The 22,107-nt window shown below is 43.6% G+C and overlaps 1 protein-coding gene across 6 annotated transcripts in view; it reads right to left on the reverse strand.

The window, feature by feature from the left end:
- The window catches only part of abhd18 (abhydrolase domain containing 18), a 114,660-nt gene that overhangs the window by 41,350 nt on the left and 51,203 nt on the right, over positions 1 to 22,107 (reverse strand). For all 6 annotated transcript variants that reach the window (XR_009527828.1, XM_060063475.1, XM_060063476.1 and 3 more), the window contains 3 exons: positions 12,202 to 12,288; positions 11,732 to 11,757; positions 9,152 to 9,290 (listed from right to left, as the gene is read on the reverse strand). Coding sequence is in view for 5 of the 6 variants with exons in the window: in XM_060063475.1 (XP_059919458.1) it covers positions 9,152 to 9,290; positions 11,732 to 11,757; positions 12,202 to 12,288 (252 nt within the window). In the remaining variant the exon portion in view is untranslated. The remainder of the gene's footprint in view (positions 1 to 9,151; positions 9,291 to 11,731; positions 11,758 to 12,201; positions 12,289 to 22,107) is intronic.

The raw sequence follows: 22,107 nt of genomic DNA on the forward strand, positions 1-22,107 counted from the left end.
ATAACAAGAAAATGTGCCTTTAATTAAATCTTAAAGTGTGTAAAAACAAAATAAAATTAGGTAATAATCCTGCTTCCTTTAAACATAGTAAATATTTAGAAAAAAATACTGCTTGTGTCCACATAAAATAACAACAACTTAAATCAAGATGTCCTTCTAATGTATGAATTAAAACTGAAAATATTTTAAAACAAAATAAAGAGCAATCTGAGGCATTATTCCTTCTTCTTTTTAACATGGATAGTAAATAACATAGAAATAGCTTGTGTCCAAATAAAATTAAAATTTAACTCAAGATGGCCATCCAATGTATAAGTAAAATCTTAAAATATTTTAAAAGAAAATAAAGAGCAATCTGAGGCATTATTCTTTCTTCTTTTAATATGGATAGTAAATAAAATACAAACCCTGTGTCCAAAGCAAGCACAGCAGACCTGGATTTACAACTTTAAATTCAGGATGTCTGCATTGCCTGGGGAAGTGTAGAGTCTACACTCTCTCCAGGCAATGCAGACATCCTCATCTTTTTTTTTCATCAAGTATCGTAGCGAAATACAGTTTCTGTCGTGTTTTATTTGGCATTTTGTAAATCCATTGATTTATTTTGGAAGACTCATTGCCCGTTGACCGGAAACGGAAAGGAGGACTAGTTGTAGTCTTTTCGCTCGGTTCTAGCCCTACTGTTGATAGGGAAAACCGATCAAAAATACTTCAACCAAATATAAACAGCCCCTTTCCAATTACAATTACAATTACAATTGTAATTGTAATTGTTTCCGTTTCCTGTCCGGTTTGCGTTTCAATGGGATTTACAAAATGAAATGCATGCATGATGCATGATGCATAACGCATGCATGACAACATGGGTCTATATACCAAGTATGGTTATGATAGGTCAAAGGGCGGCTGAGATATTGGCGTATCTAAATTTTTTGTTGTTGTTGTCCGAAAATGATCCGACCTGTAACTCAAAAACCGTGACCCGATCCGAACCGTGGGTTTTGTGGGTTTTAGACTGTATCATGACGTCATGATTTGCATTAAAGGCCCACTATGCAACTTCGGGAATTTCTTCGCTGTTTTCTTGGCACGCACATTTCTCTACACAGCGCCCCCTACAGCTTCGTAGTAGATATTTTACAACACTGTCGTAACAACTCGTTGACGACCCTTCCCCATGCACTTCTACGCGAGCCATGTGCATTTGTTTTCAAAGAAGCCGGCGAATGCGTGTCCGAAGTAAATGTTCATGAAGGGTAGGCAAGGTTATACATTTTTAAAATGGTGTATTTGTATTGCAATAAACATAAAGCCATCCTTTTTTATAGTTGACGGGGAGAATTTATTTCCTAGATTATAATTGTTTTATCTTAGGTTGAACAGAACAATCAGTGTGAGAGTGTTGGCCAACATAATAATCTAAATAAACAAGAACCTGGATTCGGGGATTCAGTCTGTATCAGGGGGACGAGACAGACGAACAGCAAAACACCAATGGAAACAAAGGTGTTTATATGGTTGCAACCAAGCAAGCTAGAAACATACAGGGCTCACAACAAAACGGTTGAGAAAACAATTTTTACAGGGCTCACAACAAAATGGTTTGATCAAACACATGTGTACAGAGACTATCAACATCAAGAATACCACGAGGACAAAGTTCACCCAAGGGTACTTTCAATTTCAAAAGCAACACGGCCAAGTCGGAGTCTGATTTGCAGTCTTCTTTTTCTTTCAGTTCACGCTATTCCTGAAAAGCTTGCCCAACGTTTACTCGTGTCTGGCCTCTCTGTCGGTCAGTCTCCCTTTTCTCTTCTTCTGTTCCTCCGACATTGGGTTTCTCTGTCTCTTTTTAGTCGGCTGATCTATGATGAATGTAACAATCCCTTAGTTACTTGTGTTTATATCGAGCCGGTTCCGTGTTTGGGGGTCTGTGCCGTAAAGCAATTCGTTATTTCGCGAGACCCGAGACTCCCGCGAGAGTGGGCGGCGGGTCGCCGGCAGAAACATATTCCTTTTCTCCGCCAAGATGCGCAAGGGGGAGTTGAAACAACGAACAATCGAACAAAAATGTATAACGGAACCATCGCAATGACTCCTAGCCTGTTATATTAAAGGTCCCATGACATGAAAATCTCAATTTATGAGGTTTTCTAACATAAATATGAGTTCCCCTAGCCTGCCTATGGTCCCCCAGTGGCTAAAACTTGCGTTTGGTGTAAAACGAGCACTAGCTGTTCTGCTCGCCTTTGAAAAAACGGAGGCTCAAGCGCGCTGATTAGGAAATCTGTGCTCATGACGTCATGAGGAATCTCAGCTCCTCCCCTTACTCTGCCTGGCCCGCCCAGAGACGTTGGCCCGCCAATGAGACTCGACCGTGCGAGCGCCACATGTGTGTGTGTGAATACACACACTGTAACGCAAGTGTTTCTTGTCGGTTCTTTGACATGTCTTGTATTTCCACAACGAGACTGTCGTGGGGGTTATCTAAGCCATGGTTGAGAAGGAATTGGGGGAAAGGAACTTTGGTTTGACTCGCTGAAGTACATGAACTGCGACATGCCGCCGGTTGCCGCGAGGCACCATCGCCCGGCAGCGGGCAGCCGGCCGCAGGCAGCGCGCGGTTCAGTCGACTTCAGGTTGATGTGAAAGTGGAAGAACCAGAGACGTCGCAGAATCCGACAAAGTCGTTTGTGATTCATAATATCGTCTGGAGGCGCACACAATATGTTATATGATATAGATATCTATGTTTTATATGATATTATTTAGATATAGAGCTCCAGGACTGTAACGCAAGTGTTGTACACTTCCTTGTTATTTGGATAACCGTTCTGCTGTTGGTGTGATGGCGCTCTCGTATCTGGTATTTCTACAACGAGACTCGTATTGGGGGTTATCTCAGCCAAGGTTGAGAATGAATTGGGGGGAAGGAACTTTGGCTTTGCCTCCCTCAAGAACATGAACCACGACAAGGAGGAGAAAGGGATCTTTGCTGGGCAGCGCTTATGCACCTCCGCCTCCGGCGGTGGTCCCTCAGCGGGGCTCAAGCGGGAGACATTCGCCGCCAACAATCCCTTTCTCCTCCATGTCGTGGTTCATGTTCTTGAGGGAGTCAAAGCCAAAGTTCCTTCCCCCCAATTCATTCTCAACCTTGGCTGAGATAACCCCCAATACGAGTCTCGTTGTAGAAATACCAGATACGAGAGTCCGACGTGTTATGCGCCATCACACCAACAGCAAACGGTTATCCAAATAACAAGGAAGTGTACAACACTTGCGTTACAGTCCTGGAGCTCTATATCTAAATAATATCATATACATAGATATCTATATCATATAACATATTGTGTGCGCCTCCAGACGATATTATGAATCACAAACGACTTTGTCGGGTTCTGCGACGTCTCTGGTTCTTCCACTTTCACATCAACCAGAAGTCGACTGAACCGCGCGCTGCCTGCTGCCGGCTGCCCGCTGCCGGGCGATGGTGCCTCGCGGCAACCGGCGGCATGTCGCAGTTCATGTACTTCAGCGAGTCAAATCAAAGTTCCTTTCCCCCAATTCCTTCTCAACCATGGCTCAGATAACCCCCACGACAGTGTGGAAATACAAGACACGTCAAAGAACCGACAAGAAACACTTGCGTTACAGTGTGTGTATTCACATTGATGTGGACGTTGAAGAACCAGGAACGTCGGAGAACCCAACGCGGTCGTTTGAGATTCATAATATCGGCTCACACAGCTTTTGGCCTTGATAATATATATTATATGATATAGATATCTGTGTAGGCTATATGATAATATTTAGATATAGAGCTCCAGGACTCCCGTGTGTTCTAGAATATTTACAGAACACGGCTAAAGGCTGTGTGCGGCTCGCCATTGCGATACATCCACTGTAAACAGAGCGCATGGTGGCTGCAAGCTGCTCAGGGCCACACCCCCACCCTCCTCCTTGACACGCCCACCGAAACAGCGCATTTGGGGGAAGCTCAATGTGCGACTGGCTCGGAGTGGCTGTAACTCTGCACCACGGCTGAATTTAGGGAACGTCTTTGAATACTGTGTTAGTTGCCCACTAATACCTATATTAAAGAATACATAAAATAGCATGTCATGGGACCTTTAAGGTAAATCAAGCCAAAAAAGTTGCATAGTTTCCCTTTCACTCGTGTCTGATCTCTTTTCTGGTCCATTCTTCTTTTGTTCCACCGACAGTCGCCTCTTGGGTTCCTTATCAGTCGATTGAGCCATGATGAATGCAACAATTGCCTCGCAACTGGCTGTTTATATCTAGCCGGTGCCATGTTTGGGTGTGTGTCTGTGCCGTAAAGCATTTTCGAAACTACAATCTGACTACATTTTCGAGGATACTTCCGCTGCGTCACATCCGGAATGTCCCGGTCCGAGCAGATCAAGTTGCATATGCGCTTTTTCACTGTAGAGGCGACATGGGAAAATGACACACCCACCAATCGACCCAGAAATGGATGCAGAACCATCAGCATAACTCTCAACCTGCATACTTGATGTAATTTTGGCTAAAAAAGTTGCATAGTGGGCCTTTAAAGGGCTGTTAATTTCCGTGGATGACCGTGAATTGCCGGTAGGCTATTGTATTAATTATTATCTCGTAGTAGCCTAGGCTAGATTTGAATGCATCTTCTTTGTTTAGTAAGCCAAGCTCAGTCTGTTGCTAATGATATCGAAATATTGTTGAAAACTTAAAACAATTAAACAGAATTATGAAATAGCTAGCATAACTAGCATTACCAAACTGTGTGAAATATTAGATTCCTGACCACTTTTACAGTCTATAGGCCTTAGGTCTATAGAGTGACGTGCTAAAACACAGCCAGGTATGTTGCATAATGGAGATTCAAAAGCGTTCTTCTTTGGTCAGAACCAAGAGACGTTTTTACACTCCCGGGGGGGGGGGCTTGGGTAGAGCTGTTGCTGCGGTCTCTCTACATCAAACCCAATAATGCAGCGATATCAACATTAACAGTTCTAACTGCATTTAACAAAGACGTTGAAAGATGGTGCGATCCACGAGAAAGACGCAGAGGTACGTTCCTTGCGTGCCAAGCCGCGTCCTAACCGGCTTGGCAGTGTAAAAAGGCCTAAGGAGCGATCGCGGATAGGTCCGTCCTATGCACCGAACTTTTTACAATGCAACAAAATATTTAAAGAGAATCAAGCTATTCAAATCTCTATTATGCACAGATCAAATAACGGTGTATTAGTTAGTCATTTGTATTAGGTTAAACAGGGATTTGATAACGTTTTTAATTTAAGGACCACCCACAATTGGTCTGGCCCATCTATAGATTGACTAGAAAACCTTTGTGTTATTCAACAAAAACACTAAAACAGTAGCCAGCAAGGGTAGAAAACACTTTGGTACTGCTCACAGCTGGTAAGATACTTTTTTGTACTTCTAAGGGGCTGTCAGACTCAGCGCCACAAAGTCCTTCACAGATCCTCATCTGTAATCTGCGGATCTATTGCAATAGTGCAGGTGGTGTGCTCCGGTAAAACGGAGCTGTTCCTTGTTCTTCACATGGGCTTTAGACACGGGTCCAATCAATCAGACCGAAAACGGAAATATGTTTTCTTGCCTACTTGTCCGTTATTTTACATTTATTAAATAATTTAGGTTACTACAATAGTCAGGCCAACTTTGATATTATTCATTTTTCAATTTCAGTCAAATTATGGACAATTTAGTACATTCTGCAATATTCTACCTCAAGTCACCTCAACCAGGACTTTAACCAGCAGTCTGGACCCAATGCCCACCACCCTAGTTAAGGCCTGTCTTCCCATTCTCTGCCATCCAGTGGAAAACATCACAAATGCATCTCTGGCCTCTTGTGTAGTACCATCCAGCTTTAAAATGGCGGCAGTCATCTCCCCTCTCAAGAAGCCAGGCTCGGATCCAGACGATCTGGAAACAGCAGTGGCTGCCCAGCTCCAACACCACATGTCCCACCATGAGCTCTTCGAACCCTTCCAATCAGTTTCAGAACTCACCATAGCACTGAGACCGCCCTCATCAAGATCACCAATGGCCCCATCACCATCCTCATCTTCCTTGACTTTTCTACATCCTTTGATTCAGTCTCTCACACCATCCTTCTCTGCCACCTCTCTGAGCTCATTTGCCTCAGTAGCACAGCACTGTCCTGGTTCCGGTCCCACCTCACAGACTGGAAACAATTCATCACCCTCAATGGCTCCACCTCTGATCCGGCACCTCTCAATAATGGCGTGCCCTATGGTTTGGTGCTTGGTCCCCTGCCGTTCACCGTCTACATGCTGCCTAAGTCATATCATCCGGAAACATGGACTCAACTTCCACTGCTACGCCGATGACACACAACTCTATATCAACACAAACCCCTCCTCATAGCTCCCACCCACACAACTTGTCAACTGCCTTTAGAAACTAAAATCATGGATGACCACAAACTTACTCCAACTAAACCGCAACAAGACAGAGCTCATGGTGGTGGCCCCTGCAGCACTGCTCAGGGGGTTTGAAGACCTGGCCCTGGTTGTGGATGGCTGCTCCATTTCCCCATCTCCTAAGGTGCGCAACCTAGGCGTCATCCTGGACTCCACTCTCTCCTTCCGATCCCACATCCAGAACATCACCAAATCCGCCTTCTACCACCTCAGAAACATCATGGCCTTCACTCACACATTCATTAACTGAGAATTCATCCACGCCTTCATCCCCTCACGTCTGGACTACTGCAACGTGTCCGTCTGGACTGCCTCCAAGGCCCTTAGCAGACTCCAATATGTTCAGAATTCAGAACCAGGGTTCTAACCCGCACAAAGCCCTGGCCGCATATTACTCCAATCCTCCAACAGCTCCACTGGTTACCAGTCAGGTCACGCATCAACTACAAAATTCTCCTGCTCACCTACCAATCCCTCCATGGACTTTCATCGCAATATCTCAGAGATCTCCCTCTGACGAGGACCTGCTGGCCATCCCCCGCACTAGATTGCGGACCTTTGGAGACAAGGCATTCTCTGCCAAAGCTCCCACACTATGGAACAGCCTACCACTCCACATCCGCTCTGCCCCATCCCCGCCCATGACACTTTAACCCCTAACCCCCCCCCTTCCCCTCCCCCCTTTTTTGTTAAGCGACCTTGGGTATCTTGAAAGATGCTATAAAAATCCAAGTTATTAGACCTCGGATCATAGGAGTCCGCAGTCTTGCTGATTTTGATTAGGCACATTTTTAAGCCACACGCTTTTCCGTAGTACTGGGGCCACGCTGTTGAACGCTGATTGGCTGTCATCACGCGAATGTCACGGGTAGGCCTGTCGAGATATGCAATAAATCAATTAATTGCGCGATAAATTAAAATGAGCGATAATTTTTTGCCGGCCGCAATAATTTCCATTCGCACTCTTTTTTTTTAAATCATTGCTTTATTGGCCCAATCTGAGAAGAAATCTATGCCATAAACAGAAATATTATAGGCCTTTATTACACGGGTCTTCTCAATGCCGTGGAACGCTCCGTTCACTTGTATAGATAGTAGTCCGGTAACTTGTCAACCCCAGCGTCTTCGGTTGCTAAGCAACGTCAACGTCTTTGGCAGACTATTTCTCTGCTGATCAACACTACGAATGCTGCTAACGAATAAATTGTAAAAAGACACACCATGTGAAGTTATTTTTTCGTCTTGGCAAGTAGCCTTGTAATAAGCGGGATAATGTATAGAACGTCGCCGGTCCTTATCGAAAATAAGCGCCTTCAGGGCGAAGCAAGACACCTCCGCTGTGCGTCGGGGCTTATTTTCCCGATAATGACCGGCGTTCTATGCATTATATATATTTATATATATTTAGCAGGGTAGGCCTAAATAACAAATGTCGGGTTGAAATCGGGCTCCGGCTCATAATTACAGGACACAACGAGTAAACCCCCTCGTCAAGTGTCAGTCACTTGTTGCATGGTCTGTGTGGGAGGCGGAGCTCTGGCGTTACACGTGTTTATTATTTTTTGAAGCGCAATCGTGTTTACATCCTTTTTATTTAGTGTTTCAATTTTATTTATTGTTTTTGGTGGTGTTTGGTTTTTATTCAAGAGCATTTTTTGCTAATAATAGATTGTCTTTGGTTGTTTTGGTTGTTTTCTTCCAGACGTCCAGTTCCAGTGTTCTTTAAAAATAAAAGTTTATTGATCTTCGAAAGGGTGTACTTTATCATTATATTAGTTGAAAAAACGGCAATATTATGGCTTATCGCAATAATTTCTGGGGCAATTAATCGTCTAAAATTTCTTTTTATCATGACAGGCCTAGTCACGGCAAAGTTTAAATATTTAGACTCGAGCAAATTTGTCGCGCTACAAATCCTTGTGAAAGCGCTCATCTGTGCAGGGCGAAAATTTTGCGAATTTAGCGAATAATAGCGAATAATTCGCAAATCGCGTCTCTGCATTCACTTTGTATGGGATCGTGTCGCCCCATCGCGTCTGGTGTGAACGCACCTTAACCCTGACCTAACCCAAACCCTGACACTAAACTAACCCTAACCCTGACCCTGAACCAACCCTAACCCTAAATCATAAGATGACTTGAGATTTCAGTTCTGTGTTGGAACAGCATAGAAGCAAGCCCCATGAGCTGATTTTAAATGTGCATATTATAAATAAAGATGATTTAAGATGATAAATGTACGGTGTAGGACTCGTCATCGATGGTACTGTCAGATAGAATAATGGTTCTTGTTCCACGTGAGGTTTGAGGCTTTGAGTGTCCTCTATCTGACCAGCTGATGATTCGAAAGAGGACAACTCACATATGGTCATTATTGGGAATTTAAAGGTTTTATTTGACTTGTATTTGTTACTGAAATGTATAAAAGGAATATGTAAAAGCCAATAGGTGGTTTGAATATTTTAAGTTTGTTTGAAATTGCATTCACTATTCACATGAAGACAAATCACACAGATTCTATTCCGGTCAATGGATCATCATAGAAGGAAATAAACATTTGAAAACCTCCTTAATGGACAATTATCAGACTTTTCGGGCTCAGCAGCAACACAGGCATGACAGAGCATATTGTGATTAAATGCATGGCAGACATGTGAGCTGCTGTTATAACTCACATAACCGCCCATTGAGATGCCAGTCATCCCCAGTGGCCAGAAGCCTTCTCTCTCCAGCCAGTTGAGGAGGACGGCTGACTCCAGGATCAAAGCTCCGCCCATCACCAACAGGTCGGAGACGTTCTTCAAACAGGACCGCCTACGAGAAACAACATCAGGACAAACTCATCTCAGATTCTAGACGTACGACACTGTGACCATTAATTTATCTTTGATCGTTGAGAACGATCTGATAAAGATCCAAGTAGTGGCGGAAGGGTTCGTAATAAACAACACAGTAAGGGCCCTATTTTAACGGTCTGAAACGCAAGTGGGAAGCGCAAAGCGCAAGTAGCTTTGTGGGCGGTTCTACGGCGCTATCGCTATTTTACAGGCGGATAAATGACACTTGCGTCGCGGCGCAAGTGTCAAAAGGGTTGGTCTGAAGCAGCCTAGTTACCCGTAGGTGTGGTTTGGGCGTAACATCCAACAAACCAATGAGAGTGCCAGCTCCCATCCCCTTTAAGAGCCATGAGCGCATTTGAATCGGACGAGTTGATATTTTGACAGCGCGTCTGCAGTCTCCGATGAGACAGATGCACATGAATTTCAAACTGCAAATGGCTCAGTTTATTGCCAAATAATATGGCCTAATTCACACATGGAATAAAGGGTTTTCTTCCACAACTTCAGAAATACTGAGTCCTCAAATACATTTCGGCAAAGAAAACGTATATGATATAACATATGATATGCGGCAACTGTGGTTCTATTGAATGATATACGCAATACATTATAAACATTGTTTCTTATCAGTATTGTATGCTATCCTAATATGCATGTATCCCCACGGTAATAGACATTGCCATTGATTGTATTATGCGTTACGTGTTTAGTTTGCGTGTGTTTAAACAGAGCACACACCCGCGACCGCATTCATTCATTCTTTTTAACACTCACTCGCGGTAAAACAATGTTTTTCATGATCAAATACTCATCAATCCTAAAAGTTATGGGCATGTAGGCCTACACGATGTCTCTGTCAAGAAAATATGTGTTTGCTGTACGGTGTTTGCAGATGCATTGATTTAAAAGTACAACTTATTACCGCTGCATCAGCTGTTCTTTACCAAATAATTTACCAAGAATGTGCGGCTAGGTAGATGGGAGAAGCAAAGTGTATGCGCGAGGTGCACAAGCAATCCGTATGCATCGCATGCGCATGTATGCATGCGCCCTTAAAATAGCATCTGCCACTGACTTTAACCAGGTATTTCCTGGTCAGTAGCGCAATGGTATTCAGAAACGGCAAAATACCGTTTGCGCCAGAACACGCCTCCTCCTTCCGCCGAACCGCCCCTTGGGGCGCATGATCAATCCCTAATTTACCGGCGAGTGGCGGTGGTGGGAAAAGAACGCTCTGCGCCAGTTGTAAACTAGCAATGACACATGCGCCAGTGACTAAGTCACTTGCGCCGGATGCAAGATAGGGCCCTAATGCCGCGTTTCCACTGCAGGGTGCGGAACGGATCGGATCGCAAAGGTGCGGGTCGGGTCGCGTTTCCACCGCCAAAAGTGGGCGTGACCCGGACTTTGCCGTACCCGTTCCGGCCCCATTCTCGGGACTCCTCCGTTGCGGTACCCAAAACGAGACCAGACGCCTGAAAGGGTCCCGTGAAATTCTAGCTACACCCCCCCTCCGTTGATTGGTCGACAGAATCGTCACTTCCGGGTGACGCGGGGATAAAAACAAACAAACAGTAGCCTCGAGGTATTATTCTTTACAATTAACATGTTGCGTAAAAAGCTTGCTTGGGCGAACAAGGAGGTGGAGACGCTCGTCTGCATTCTTGGGGAGGAAGACGTTGTTTACGATGTTTACGTAGCTGCCGCGGCGATCGACATCCGGGCTACCACCAAGGGTACTGTCGGCAGTGGAAACGCGACCTCGGAACTGAGCTGGGCTATACCGCCCCCTCCCTACCGCACCTTTGCGATCCGATCCGTTCCGCACCCTGCAGTGGAAATGGGGCATAATGCCGCGTTCCCACTGCAGGGTGCGGAACGGATCGGATCGCAAAGGGGCGGTAGGGAGGGGGCAGTATAGCCCAGCTCAGTTCTGAGGTCGCGTTTCCACTGCCGACAGTACCCTTGGTGGTAGGCCGGATGTCAATCGCCGCGGCAGCTACGTAAACATCGTAAACAACGTCTTCCTCCGCAAGAATGCAGACGAACGTCTCCACCTCCTTGTTCGCCCAAGCAAGCTTTTTACGCGACATGTTAATTGTAAAGAATAATACCTCGAGGCTACTGTTTGTTTGTTTTTATCACCGCGTCACCCGGAAGTGACGATTCTGTCGACCAATCAACGGAGGGGGGGTGTAGCTAGAATTCCAGGGTACCCTTTCAGGCGTCTGGTCTCGTTTTGGGTACCGCAACGGAGGAGTCCCTAGAATGGGGTCGGAACGGGTACGGCAAAGTCCGGGTCACGCCCACTTTTGGCGGTGGAAACGCGATCCGACCCGCACCTTTGCGATCCGATCCGTTCCGCACCCTGCAGTGGAAATGCGCCATAAGAGTCATTACGTTCAGGATACTTACAGCTGGTCTTTAGGTTTACGGTAGCCATGTAGAGATTGTGTTAAGGCACCAGAACAAGGTGGAGTAAATATAACAAAGCATCAATAATAAATAAATTACGGGGTAGATTAAAGACATAGCTGGGTTTTCTCACACACACGCATGCATGCGCACACACACACACACATACACACTATAGCAATAACCCAATAAAGATGCATGTGACATACTGCTATCAACAGACTGATTCCATTTCAAGCCAAAACAAATATGATTTTCTAAATGTCCCATAATGTGTGGTCCTTTACAAGCATAACATATAGAATGATTAAATGTGTTTATATTTTTTATGTCTATTAATTATTATTGAGAAACCAACACTTCAGCCTAAAAACATTCACCCAAGGTTTTGTTCATACAATTTGTAAGCTTCTTCAGAAACACTTGGATTTTGAAATCAGGAAGGTGATGCAATACAACAGTACAAGGATATAGTAAGGGTTCTCCAGCAGCAGGGAGGCCATTCCCGCCTCTCTGACCATCGGTCTGGCCATAAGGGTTCGTCGACGCCAGAAAAACTATCAACACAAAGATTTAAAGAAACGTTAAGACCAAATGATAAAGGAAGTTTATAAGCAATATGTAATTCCAGCTGCTGCCGGGTTGCCCAATCAAATCAATAAAAAATATTGTTGTGGGAAACAGTGGTAACATTGGATTTGTTGTCTTCACCACCATTGCAGGAAAAATATAGCAGACAGAAATCATGTTCACGATCGAGTTGTCCCTTTATTCTAATGAGATTTTTTTTTGATACCATTATGTGGGGTTGATCAAAGCGTTGACTACCGAAACAGCTGTAGATACCATTATATGGGGTAGATTAAAGCTCTGGATAATGTAGCCCTGGGGTGTTATCAGTGGTAAAAACAATCATACAAAAAATCATCAACATGTGGAATGTTGTTGTAACTTTACAAAATGACCGTACGCGTTACAGTGTTTCCCACAGAATGAGATGCTACTTGTGGTGGTAGCTGTCTGGGAGTTAGTTAGTGGAGCTGATCAGCGGTACGCGTCAAGGCGGCTGCATGCTTCAGCGTTGGTGTTACGTTGTTGCGCAAAATTTACTCAAAGCAATTCATGCTCCCTTTTAGGTTGCGTGTGTTGCGCGTGTTGCCAAGCAATTCACCGCCAGAACAGTAGGTGGAGTAATATGTGGAGTAAAGTTTTTAGTTGAAGACGACCTCGAGAATGACGTCTTTGTCTGTGGGAGTCGTTGGTTTGTTTATGTGCCAGATCGTGTTCTCCCCATACACAGTGAATGATGGCAACAGACAGAGGAACAGGGGTGATGAAGTTGTTGATCATTGGGGTTGTATAAATGTGCATATCTCTCTACATTTTAAAACGACATAATGTGTTGGCAGCAAAGTTAACTTCACTTCACGTTAATGCTTTTGTATATGAGCCTGCCGGGTTCCATTCTATCAAACCACCCACCCTCCTTCCTCCTACGGCAGCGTTTCTCAAATTGAACCATGAAAAGGAGATTTTCCTGGTATTAGTCGAAGACTACCTAAGTGAAGCCTATATGGTGTATTTGTGTGTGGGCGTCGTCGTCGGCTGTATATAAACCGCCTCCCAGTCATGTTCTACACATTCAGTGAACTATGGCAGAGCGGTCAATCCTATCCCAAGGACAGTTGAGGGCGTTGGAGGTGCTACTCATTGAGGAGCAGCTTCTTATCTTGAGGCACCAGCAGAAGAGAAGACGGAGGCGGAGGTGGTCTGTACGGCCACTAAATCAACCAAGACCAATGACGGGCGAATATCGTATATATATAATAATAATAATAATAATAATACATTTAATTTAGAGGCGCCTTTCAAGACACCCAAGGTCACCTTACAGAGCATATAGTCATCATTCAAAACTATGTAAAACAGACTAGGAATAAAAGGAAAACAGAGGTTAAACATTAAGAATAATAATAATTAATAACACTCAAAGACGCCTAAAGTGAAGGGGGGACCTCACTAACCACCACCAATATGTAGCACCCACTTGGGTGATGCACGGCAGCCAATCGGTGCCAGAACGCTCACTACACACCAGCTTGAGGTGGAGAGTTAGGGATGAGGTGGAGAGTGAGGGAAAAGAACATATTTAAACACTATCGACCATATTTAAACACTGTCGATCACATTTAAACAATATCGACCACATGTAAACACTATCGACCACATTTAAACACTATGGACCACACGTAAACCCTATCGACCACATTTAAACACTATCGCCCACATTTAAACACTATCGCCCACATTTAAACACTATGGACCACATTTAAACACTATGGACCACATGTAAACCCTATCGACCACATGTAAACCCTATCGACCATATATAAACACTATCGACCACGTTTAAACATGTAAACCCTATCGACCACAATTAAACACTATCAACCACAATTAAACTATCGACCACATTTAATCATGTAAACCCTATCGACCACATTTAAACACTATCGACCACATCCAAACACCATCGACCACATTTAAACACTCTCGCCCACACCTACACACTATCGACCACATTTAAACACTATCGACCACATGTAAACACTAGCGACCACACTCAAACACTATCGACCACATTTAAACATGTAAACCCTATCAACCACATTTAAACATGTAAACCCCTCTCGACCACATTTAAACCCTATCGACCATATTCAAACACTATCGACTATATAAGCACTATATAAGTGCTCGTATTGACGCACTGCCTCGCTCAAGAGCTCTTGCTGTCGATTCATCTTGATGTCGGAAATGGAAAATCGTCCTTGTCTTCTGGCTTTTAAAAATGGCAGGATGAAAACAGGAAATGTGATACTCCAGACAGGAAGTAGTAACCAGACCAGCAGACCAATCACAGCCATGCAGGCTGCGTGGCTCGCGTAAAAGCTTACGTAAAAAATGACGTAAGTCTAGAAAAATCGCCCGACGCACGCAAGACGTGAGAAGTCGCGCAAGGGGTGCGCAAGGGCGCGCAAGGGCCTCTTGCGCTTGCGCTTACGCTTACGTAACTGAGCATAAATCGGCCTTCACGTGGGTCGGTCACTGTGGACCTGCAGCAGCAGTCCTCGCTATATATTGTTTGGTAAATTTCTCTACACATTAGGGAAATTACAAAGTACTCTGCCCTAAACAATAGCCTCATAATGCCATTAAATTGGAGAAGTCTCTCATTTCGATGCCATTTTTTTTTGATACCATTATGTGGGGTTGATCAAAGCGTTGACTACCGAAACAGCTGTAGATACCGTTATGTGGGGTAGATTAAAGCTCTGGATAATGTAGCCCTGGGGTGTTATCAGTGGTAAAAACAATCATACTAAAAATCATCAACATGTGGAATGACCGTACGCGTTACAGTGTTTCCCACAGAATGAGATGCTACTTGTGGTGGTAGCTGTCTGGGAGTTAGTTAGTGGAGCTGATCAGCGGTACGCGTCACGTGGGTCGGTCACTGTGGACCTGCAGCAGCAGTCCTCGCTATATATTGTTTGGTAAATTTCTCTACACATTAGGGAAATTACAAAGTACTCTGCCCTAAACAATAGCCTCATAATGCCATTAAATTGGAGAAGTCTCTCATTTCAAGAAGTTGGATTAAAATTGCCGTTTAGAAAAGTATCCCATTAGCTCTAAACCAGGGGTGTCAAACGTACGGCCCGCGGGCCGAACTCGCGGGCCGATTAAACCCGCGAACGGGTTTAATCCGGCCCGCGAGATGATTTTGTGAAGTACAGTATTGTAAAAAAATAAAAAAGTATAATTTTTTTTATAAAAATCCTTCCTAGCATTACATGAATTGCATTGACTGGCACTGATTAATTTGTTGTACATTGAACTACTGGACAATTGTGTGTAACTGGAAGTCGCTTTGGAATGTAACGTAAAATGATCTGCTATTTTTCAATGAAAGAAACTGCTGTTCTTAATGTGTCCACTAGAAATCGCAATAGCAATTATGTTAAGTAAGCAAACTTTATACCGGGGCTGAGCAGGGAGCAAGTATAAACAGGTAGTGCAGCTAGCCCGGAGCTACCTTGTCGTTCTGCCTTATGCTACGGCCACACCAACCGCGTTGCTCGCGGTGGATACCGCGAGTACCGCGCCTAACCTGACGTTTGATCGGTGTGTGGTGGTTCAACGCTTCCACCGCGTCACCGCGCCACCGCAGCTAGATGAGTCCATGTCCATGCAAGTGAACGGAGCGTTCCCTCTTCGTCATAACTATCAAACCAAACATCCTTCACATTCACTGAGCAAAAATTATGAAATTAAAATGTTTCCATAAACGCATTTAATGGCGTAACTATGTAACTATTTCCACCCAGAATAAAGAAAGATGTCGGCCGTGGCTGCGCTGGAGTCCGAGGTAGGAAACCCAAACGCCGCGTTTGGGTGCATGATAGAGCTTAGATCGGGTTAGATTAAATAATCTCGGATATAAATAACACTAATCGGGTTAAATAACTTCACATGGTGTGTCTGGTGTGTTTCCAGCATTCATAGTGTTGATCAGCAGAGAAATAGTCCACCAGGCTGCGTTTACGTGCGTAATTACGTGCAACTTCCGCGCCTAAAGCCCCCAACGCAACGCTTCACCGTGTGTACCGCGCCTAGACCAATGGTTCCCTATGCAAAAATGCCGATTTTCAACGCCCCTACCGCGAGCAACGCGGTTGGTGTGGCCGTACCTTTATACATCCAACATTATGCGCTTTGGCACTCTCATTGCCCCAAAATGTCTCTGTCAAAAAGACGAAAAGTGGACACAGTGCAGAGTTTTACAAGAAAAATGGTCATCGTCCTTTTTATTCACAGAAGTAAATGGGAAACCTGTGTTTGGTGTGCTCACAGCATGTTTAATTTTACAAAATTATGCCATATTTTTACCGGTCCGGCCCACTTGGGAATAGATTTTCCTCCATGTGGCCCCTAGGCTAAAATGAGTTTGACACCCCTGCTCTAAACCAATTGCGTTTATCAAAAGCCAAAAGTGGGTCGCGGACAGTGTTGTGCCCGAACGCGTTCATTGAACAGTAGTTCATGAACTCGTTCATATTTTGGGCGAACGTGAACTGAACGTACTGTATTACTGCCTGATGAACGTTACTGTGAACTTGTTCATTCTGGTGCCTGTGAACGGGACGCTAGCTTAGTTTAACTTCGTTCAATATGGGGGTTATTTGTTTATCAACACGGCGGATGCGCGCGCAGAACGCTGTGTTGTTTGACCGATTGCCATGCTAATCTCCGTGTGGTTAATTTGAAGTTGCGGTGAGTTCAGTTTACTGTTACATTAAACTGTAATCAGAAAATGCGGTTATATGCTATAGACCCTATAGTATCTGTCGTATAAAGGCTGGGACGAATTTCCAACTATAAATATGTACACTTTATGTTGAAAGTATTGCAACGCCGATTCCCATTGAAACGAATGGCGGGGTGATTATTTTTCAAAACGATAGCTGTTAAATTGTGGAAAAATGAAAAATTAAACTAATCAGACAACGCGGTTATATGCTTTACCCTATAGTATCTGTGGTGTAAAGGCTGAGACGAATTTCGAATTATGAATATGTACAATCCATAACGTTAATTCTCTGGCTCATAGCTCAGCGCACTAGAATGCCTCATTGCTTGTTGGCCGGAAACGGAAAAGGGGGCTGTTTACGTTTGGTTGTAGTCTTTTCACTCGGTTCTCCGTGTCAACAGTAGGGATAGAACCGAGCAAAAAGACTACAACCAAACGTGAACCCCCCCGCCTTTACGTTTCCGGCCAACAAGCAATGAGCCTTCCAACAGAAATCCATGGGATTTACAAAATGCGCTAAATGTGCAATAAAACACGATAGAAACTGTATTTCGCTACGATACTTGATTCAACCACTCTATTTCATCCTAGACAAACCACAAAGCAGGCTCAATGTTCAAAATACCGGAAAAAACGAATAGCTCACAGCAACATATTGAAAAAAAGAACTATGAACTATTTCATTTTTTGGAACTGTGAACTTAGTTCAAAATGTTGAATTATGAACGTTGAACTGAACTAAAATTAAAATTTGTGAACTGAACTTTGAACTAGTTCATGTAGAAAGTGAACTTCCCCAACACTGGTCGCGGACTCGTTTTGAATGGGTCGCGGAATGTAAAAAATAAATAAATAAAATAAAGTGGTTAACAAGAGCTACAAATAGTTCCAGTGATTAGGCCAAGATGAGAATTTTGTTTCTTTTTAGTGAGCCTGATCATTCGGATCAGCTCAACAACAATAGCCGGCTCTTTCGGCTCCCAAATGGCTCTTCATATTTTCACTTATACCTTTTACAATTCAGCCAAATGTAGCCCGTTTTGACTTATGATTCGGATGTGTAGGTCTTTATATCACTTAAATTATTCAATGCATCCTTTGTACTGAAGTATTCAAAAGAAAAAATTACGTTTTCTAACATCAATAAATTGCTGTAGCTGATTGTTTTCATTGCAGTATGAGCGCAACGCGCATCCCTGCTAGGGCTGGGCGTTTAATCGAATTTTGATCACGATTTTAACGTCAAATGATGACAAAACTAATAGAATTGAGTTTTTATACACCGAATACACTTTTATTTTGATAAATGTTTTATATAAAGTGCAGAACAGCTGGATATATGTCTGTAAATTATTTTTGATTTGTACATTTTCTTTCTGACCATTTTGTTTAATTATTTAAGGCAAAATTTCAAAGTTCTGATACAAAGTGTTTTTGGGAGAGACATGCTGAATAAATACCTCATGTTTTCAAACTCAAAAATAATTGTTTGAATAATCGTGATGTCAATATTGACCAAAATAATCGTGATTATGATTTTTTTCATAATCAAGCAGCCCTAATCCCTGCCCCTGTCTGCTTGCTTAATGGTATGATCCTTGTCTATCCACACATGATTGGTTGCATGCATGAACCGGACAGCCACTGCACACACGCATAGCATGCACAGAACACCCGTAGTGCGGAGATCTTCATATAGACAAACTTTATATAAAATAAAATAAAAACTTCTCGCAGTCTGGAGCCACTCTCATCGTTCACTTTAAAGAGCCGCCTCTTTGAACCGGCTTGTTATGTGAGAACAGAAATAGCAGCCTATCTTCCAGAGAATACATCACCTTACGCTGAGCTGGTTAACAACAAAATGTGTCTCGCACAAGTTGCGTATCTTGCCGATGTGTTCAAGCAACTAATCACATTAAACGTGTCCATGCAAGGGAGGGGACACAATATGTTTGAAAAACTTGCTGCATTTAAAAAGATCACATTGTGGGTACATCATATATCCAAAGATAGACATGTTTCTTAATGCTTGTCATGAAGCACAAAGGCTGGACACAGCGGACACCTACACAGCGGCAACTAAGGTTGAATCTCAATCCTTTGCTCGCTTCAAAATCTCAGCCCTAACCCTCGCTGTTGCGCGTTCACGCGCCGTGGAGCCATGTCCCAATACCAGTTTAAAGGTAGCTTAAGGGGTAGGGGGAGGGCTAACATCCCCTCAAAATTGAGATTTTCGATGGGCACCCTCAAAGCCCTTCAGTTCTGACTTGCTCCCACAATACCTTGCGAGAAAACGGAAAATCAAGAAATATCCTAGACAAGATGGAGGACGAAAAGATGCGACAGGATTGGAAAAACACAAATGTAAGTATTTTCTCTGTAATTAACTAGTAATTATTTTATTAATTATACTCTGCAGCCCGGCCGCGGGCTTCGAAGCCCGGCAGCGGACTCTCGGAAGTCCCCGGCCGACTTTCGCGGAAGATCGCGAAAGTCCCCGGCCGACTTTCGCAGGCCGCCCGACCACGGTTCTCGGCCGGGATGCATGCCCGATGACGGGCCCTGCTGCCCGGCCTGCAGACCGGGCTGCAGACCGGGATGCATACGACCGGGCTGGATGACGTATGATATCCAGATCTTCCATGTTCTAGTGACTCCAGGTTAAAAATAAACTTTACTATACTAATATATTATATTAGATTCGATTAGATTCGATTAAATTAGATTAGGCTTTATTGATCCTTTTGGGATGACTCCCTCAAGGAAATTGATTGTCCAGTAGTTTACAGAAAGAAACACAACACAATATTAAATTATATACAATATAAGATAAACAATACACTCTAAGATAACAATAAAAAGTAAAATAAAAAGTAAACAGTAAACAATAATTATAATATAAGATAAGATAAACAATAAACTCTTAACTAACTAACTATAAAAAGTAAACAAAAAACAGTAAACAGTAAACAATAAACTCTTAGCTAATATAGAAAGTAATATTAGTAACATTATTAGTTATTAATTATTAATATTCTATAAGTAATATTATATATACTAATATATATATTATATTAGTAATATTCTCTAAGTATTATTATACTAATATATTATATTAGTAATATTACATGGTTAATCAATCTATTTTTTGGCAGTACTATATTGTGTACATAGCTATCACATATTGTACGTAACATATGGCCATATCACCCAGTTCTGGCATATAATTCCTAATTCCTTTTTATTTGTTTTCTTTCAGGACATCGTTGAGTCCACTGCCACCAGCCCTCCCACCTCTCCCTCATGCTCCTCCACCCCAGGCACCTCTTCCACCACCCCAGGCACCTCTTCCAAGAGGAGAGTGCCAGGGGGCAGGCGAGGCATGAGGAGAGCGAGGCAAAGTTGGCGGAATGGTGGAGAAGATGTGATTCTCCACCATTCTCTCAAAAGATGAGAGAGGGTGTGTGTGTGTGTGTGTATTTTTAGGTGTGCGTTTGTGTGTATTTTTAGATGTGTGGTTCAGTGTTTCTTATTTAAATAAAGTGTTTCTTCTAAAGTGTTCTTTTTCTTAACCGATTATTATCTAAGGGTGCATTCACACTAGGCCTTCTGGCCGTGGCCGTGGCTGTTTTAGCACCTAACCGTGCTCAAATCTGCCAGTGTGAGTGTGGCCAGTCTCGCCAGGCCGTGCCAATTACAAAATATAAATACCATTTCAGGTTAAACATCTTTACAATGGGTCTTGCTCGTTGCCCGAGACAATGGCAGCCAGTCTGTCTCTTGTAACATTACCAGGGGTCTGGTTATCTGCTAGGGGGCACAGGGAGGCCATGATGACGTCACAGGGTAGGGTTGTCCCATTTGGTAGGGGATCGGTTAGGGTAGCAATGAGCATGAGCAATGAGGGTTAGGGTTGAGATGTAGGGTTGAGACAGTGAGCAAAGAAACGGGATTGGGCCTAACACTCCAGGTCGACACTGAAGCACAACGGCTGGACACTGCAGCTAAAAAAGCCCTGAAAATATTTCTTACGCCCTGAAAATAATTCTAAAGGCGCATCTCACTAAACTGCAAGCTTGGTTCCTTAACTACTTCCCGGGGAAACATGGAAATAATAACTGGATACCTGACACCTTCGGAATCGAGAGTGTCACGTTGCCAAGCAACGAAGAGAATCAGCCGGTGGAGCTCTCATGTGATCAGACTCTGAAAAGGAAATTCAGTGAGGTAAGCCTCCCCAAATTCTGGTGCAACCATTTAATGCGAGAGTATCCGTCCCAGTGAGCATTCGACACTGTAGACCATACAATACTTATGGACAGGTTAGAAAACTGGGTGGGGCTTTCAGGCACAGTCTTAAATTGGTTCAGGTCCTACCTACAAAATAGGAACTTTGTTTCCATTGCGACATGTATCAGAATCAACCTACGTGACATGTGGCGTCCCACAAAGTTCGATCTTAGGACCCTCTTTATTCAACATCTACATGCTCCCACTAGGGCAAATCATGCAAAACAACAATATTGACCATCATTGTTATTTCCCCCCGCTACTTTTTTTTGCTCCACAAACATGTCTGAGATCACCCCCATCGCTGCGCTGTATTTGTTGTGGGAGCTTGAGGAGAGTAGGAAACCCAAACTCTGTCATGTTTGGTTGCATGACATCCTTCGTAGGTGCTCACAGCTGGGTGACTTTCACCATCTCCTCCAGGAACTCCGCCTGGATGATGGCCGGTTCCAGCGGTATTTTCGATTGACTGTCGCCATGTTCGATGACCTGCTTGCCCTGGTTGGTGCCAGGATTTTCCGTCAGGACACAAACTGCAGGCGCTCCATATCAGCTGCGGAGCGCCTGTCTATCTGTCTCCGGTAAGTAGCGGTTTCATAGCCTAATTACTCTATCAAAATCAGCACATTCTGCACATTCTACTTACCGGGAAGAACTTGTTCGGGCGTGTCTTTTGAAAGTGCATACATCTATTTCCAATGCGCTGTTT

Source organism: Gadus macrocephalus, chromosome 10, assembly GCF_031168955.1.
Source record: "Gadus macrocephalus chromosome 10, ASM3116895v1".
Lineage (NCBI taxonomy): Eukaryota > Metazoa > Chordata > Actinopteri > Gadiformes > Gadidae > Gadus > Gadus macrocephalus.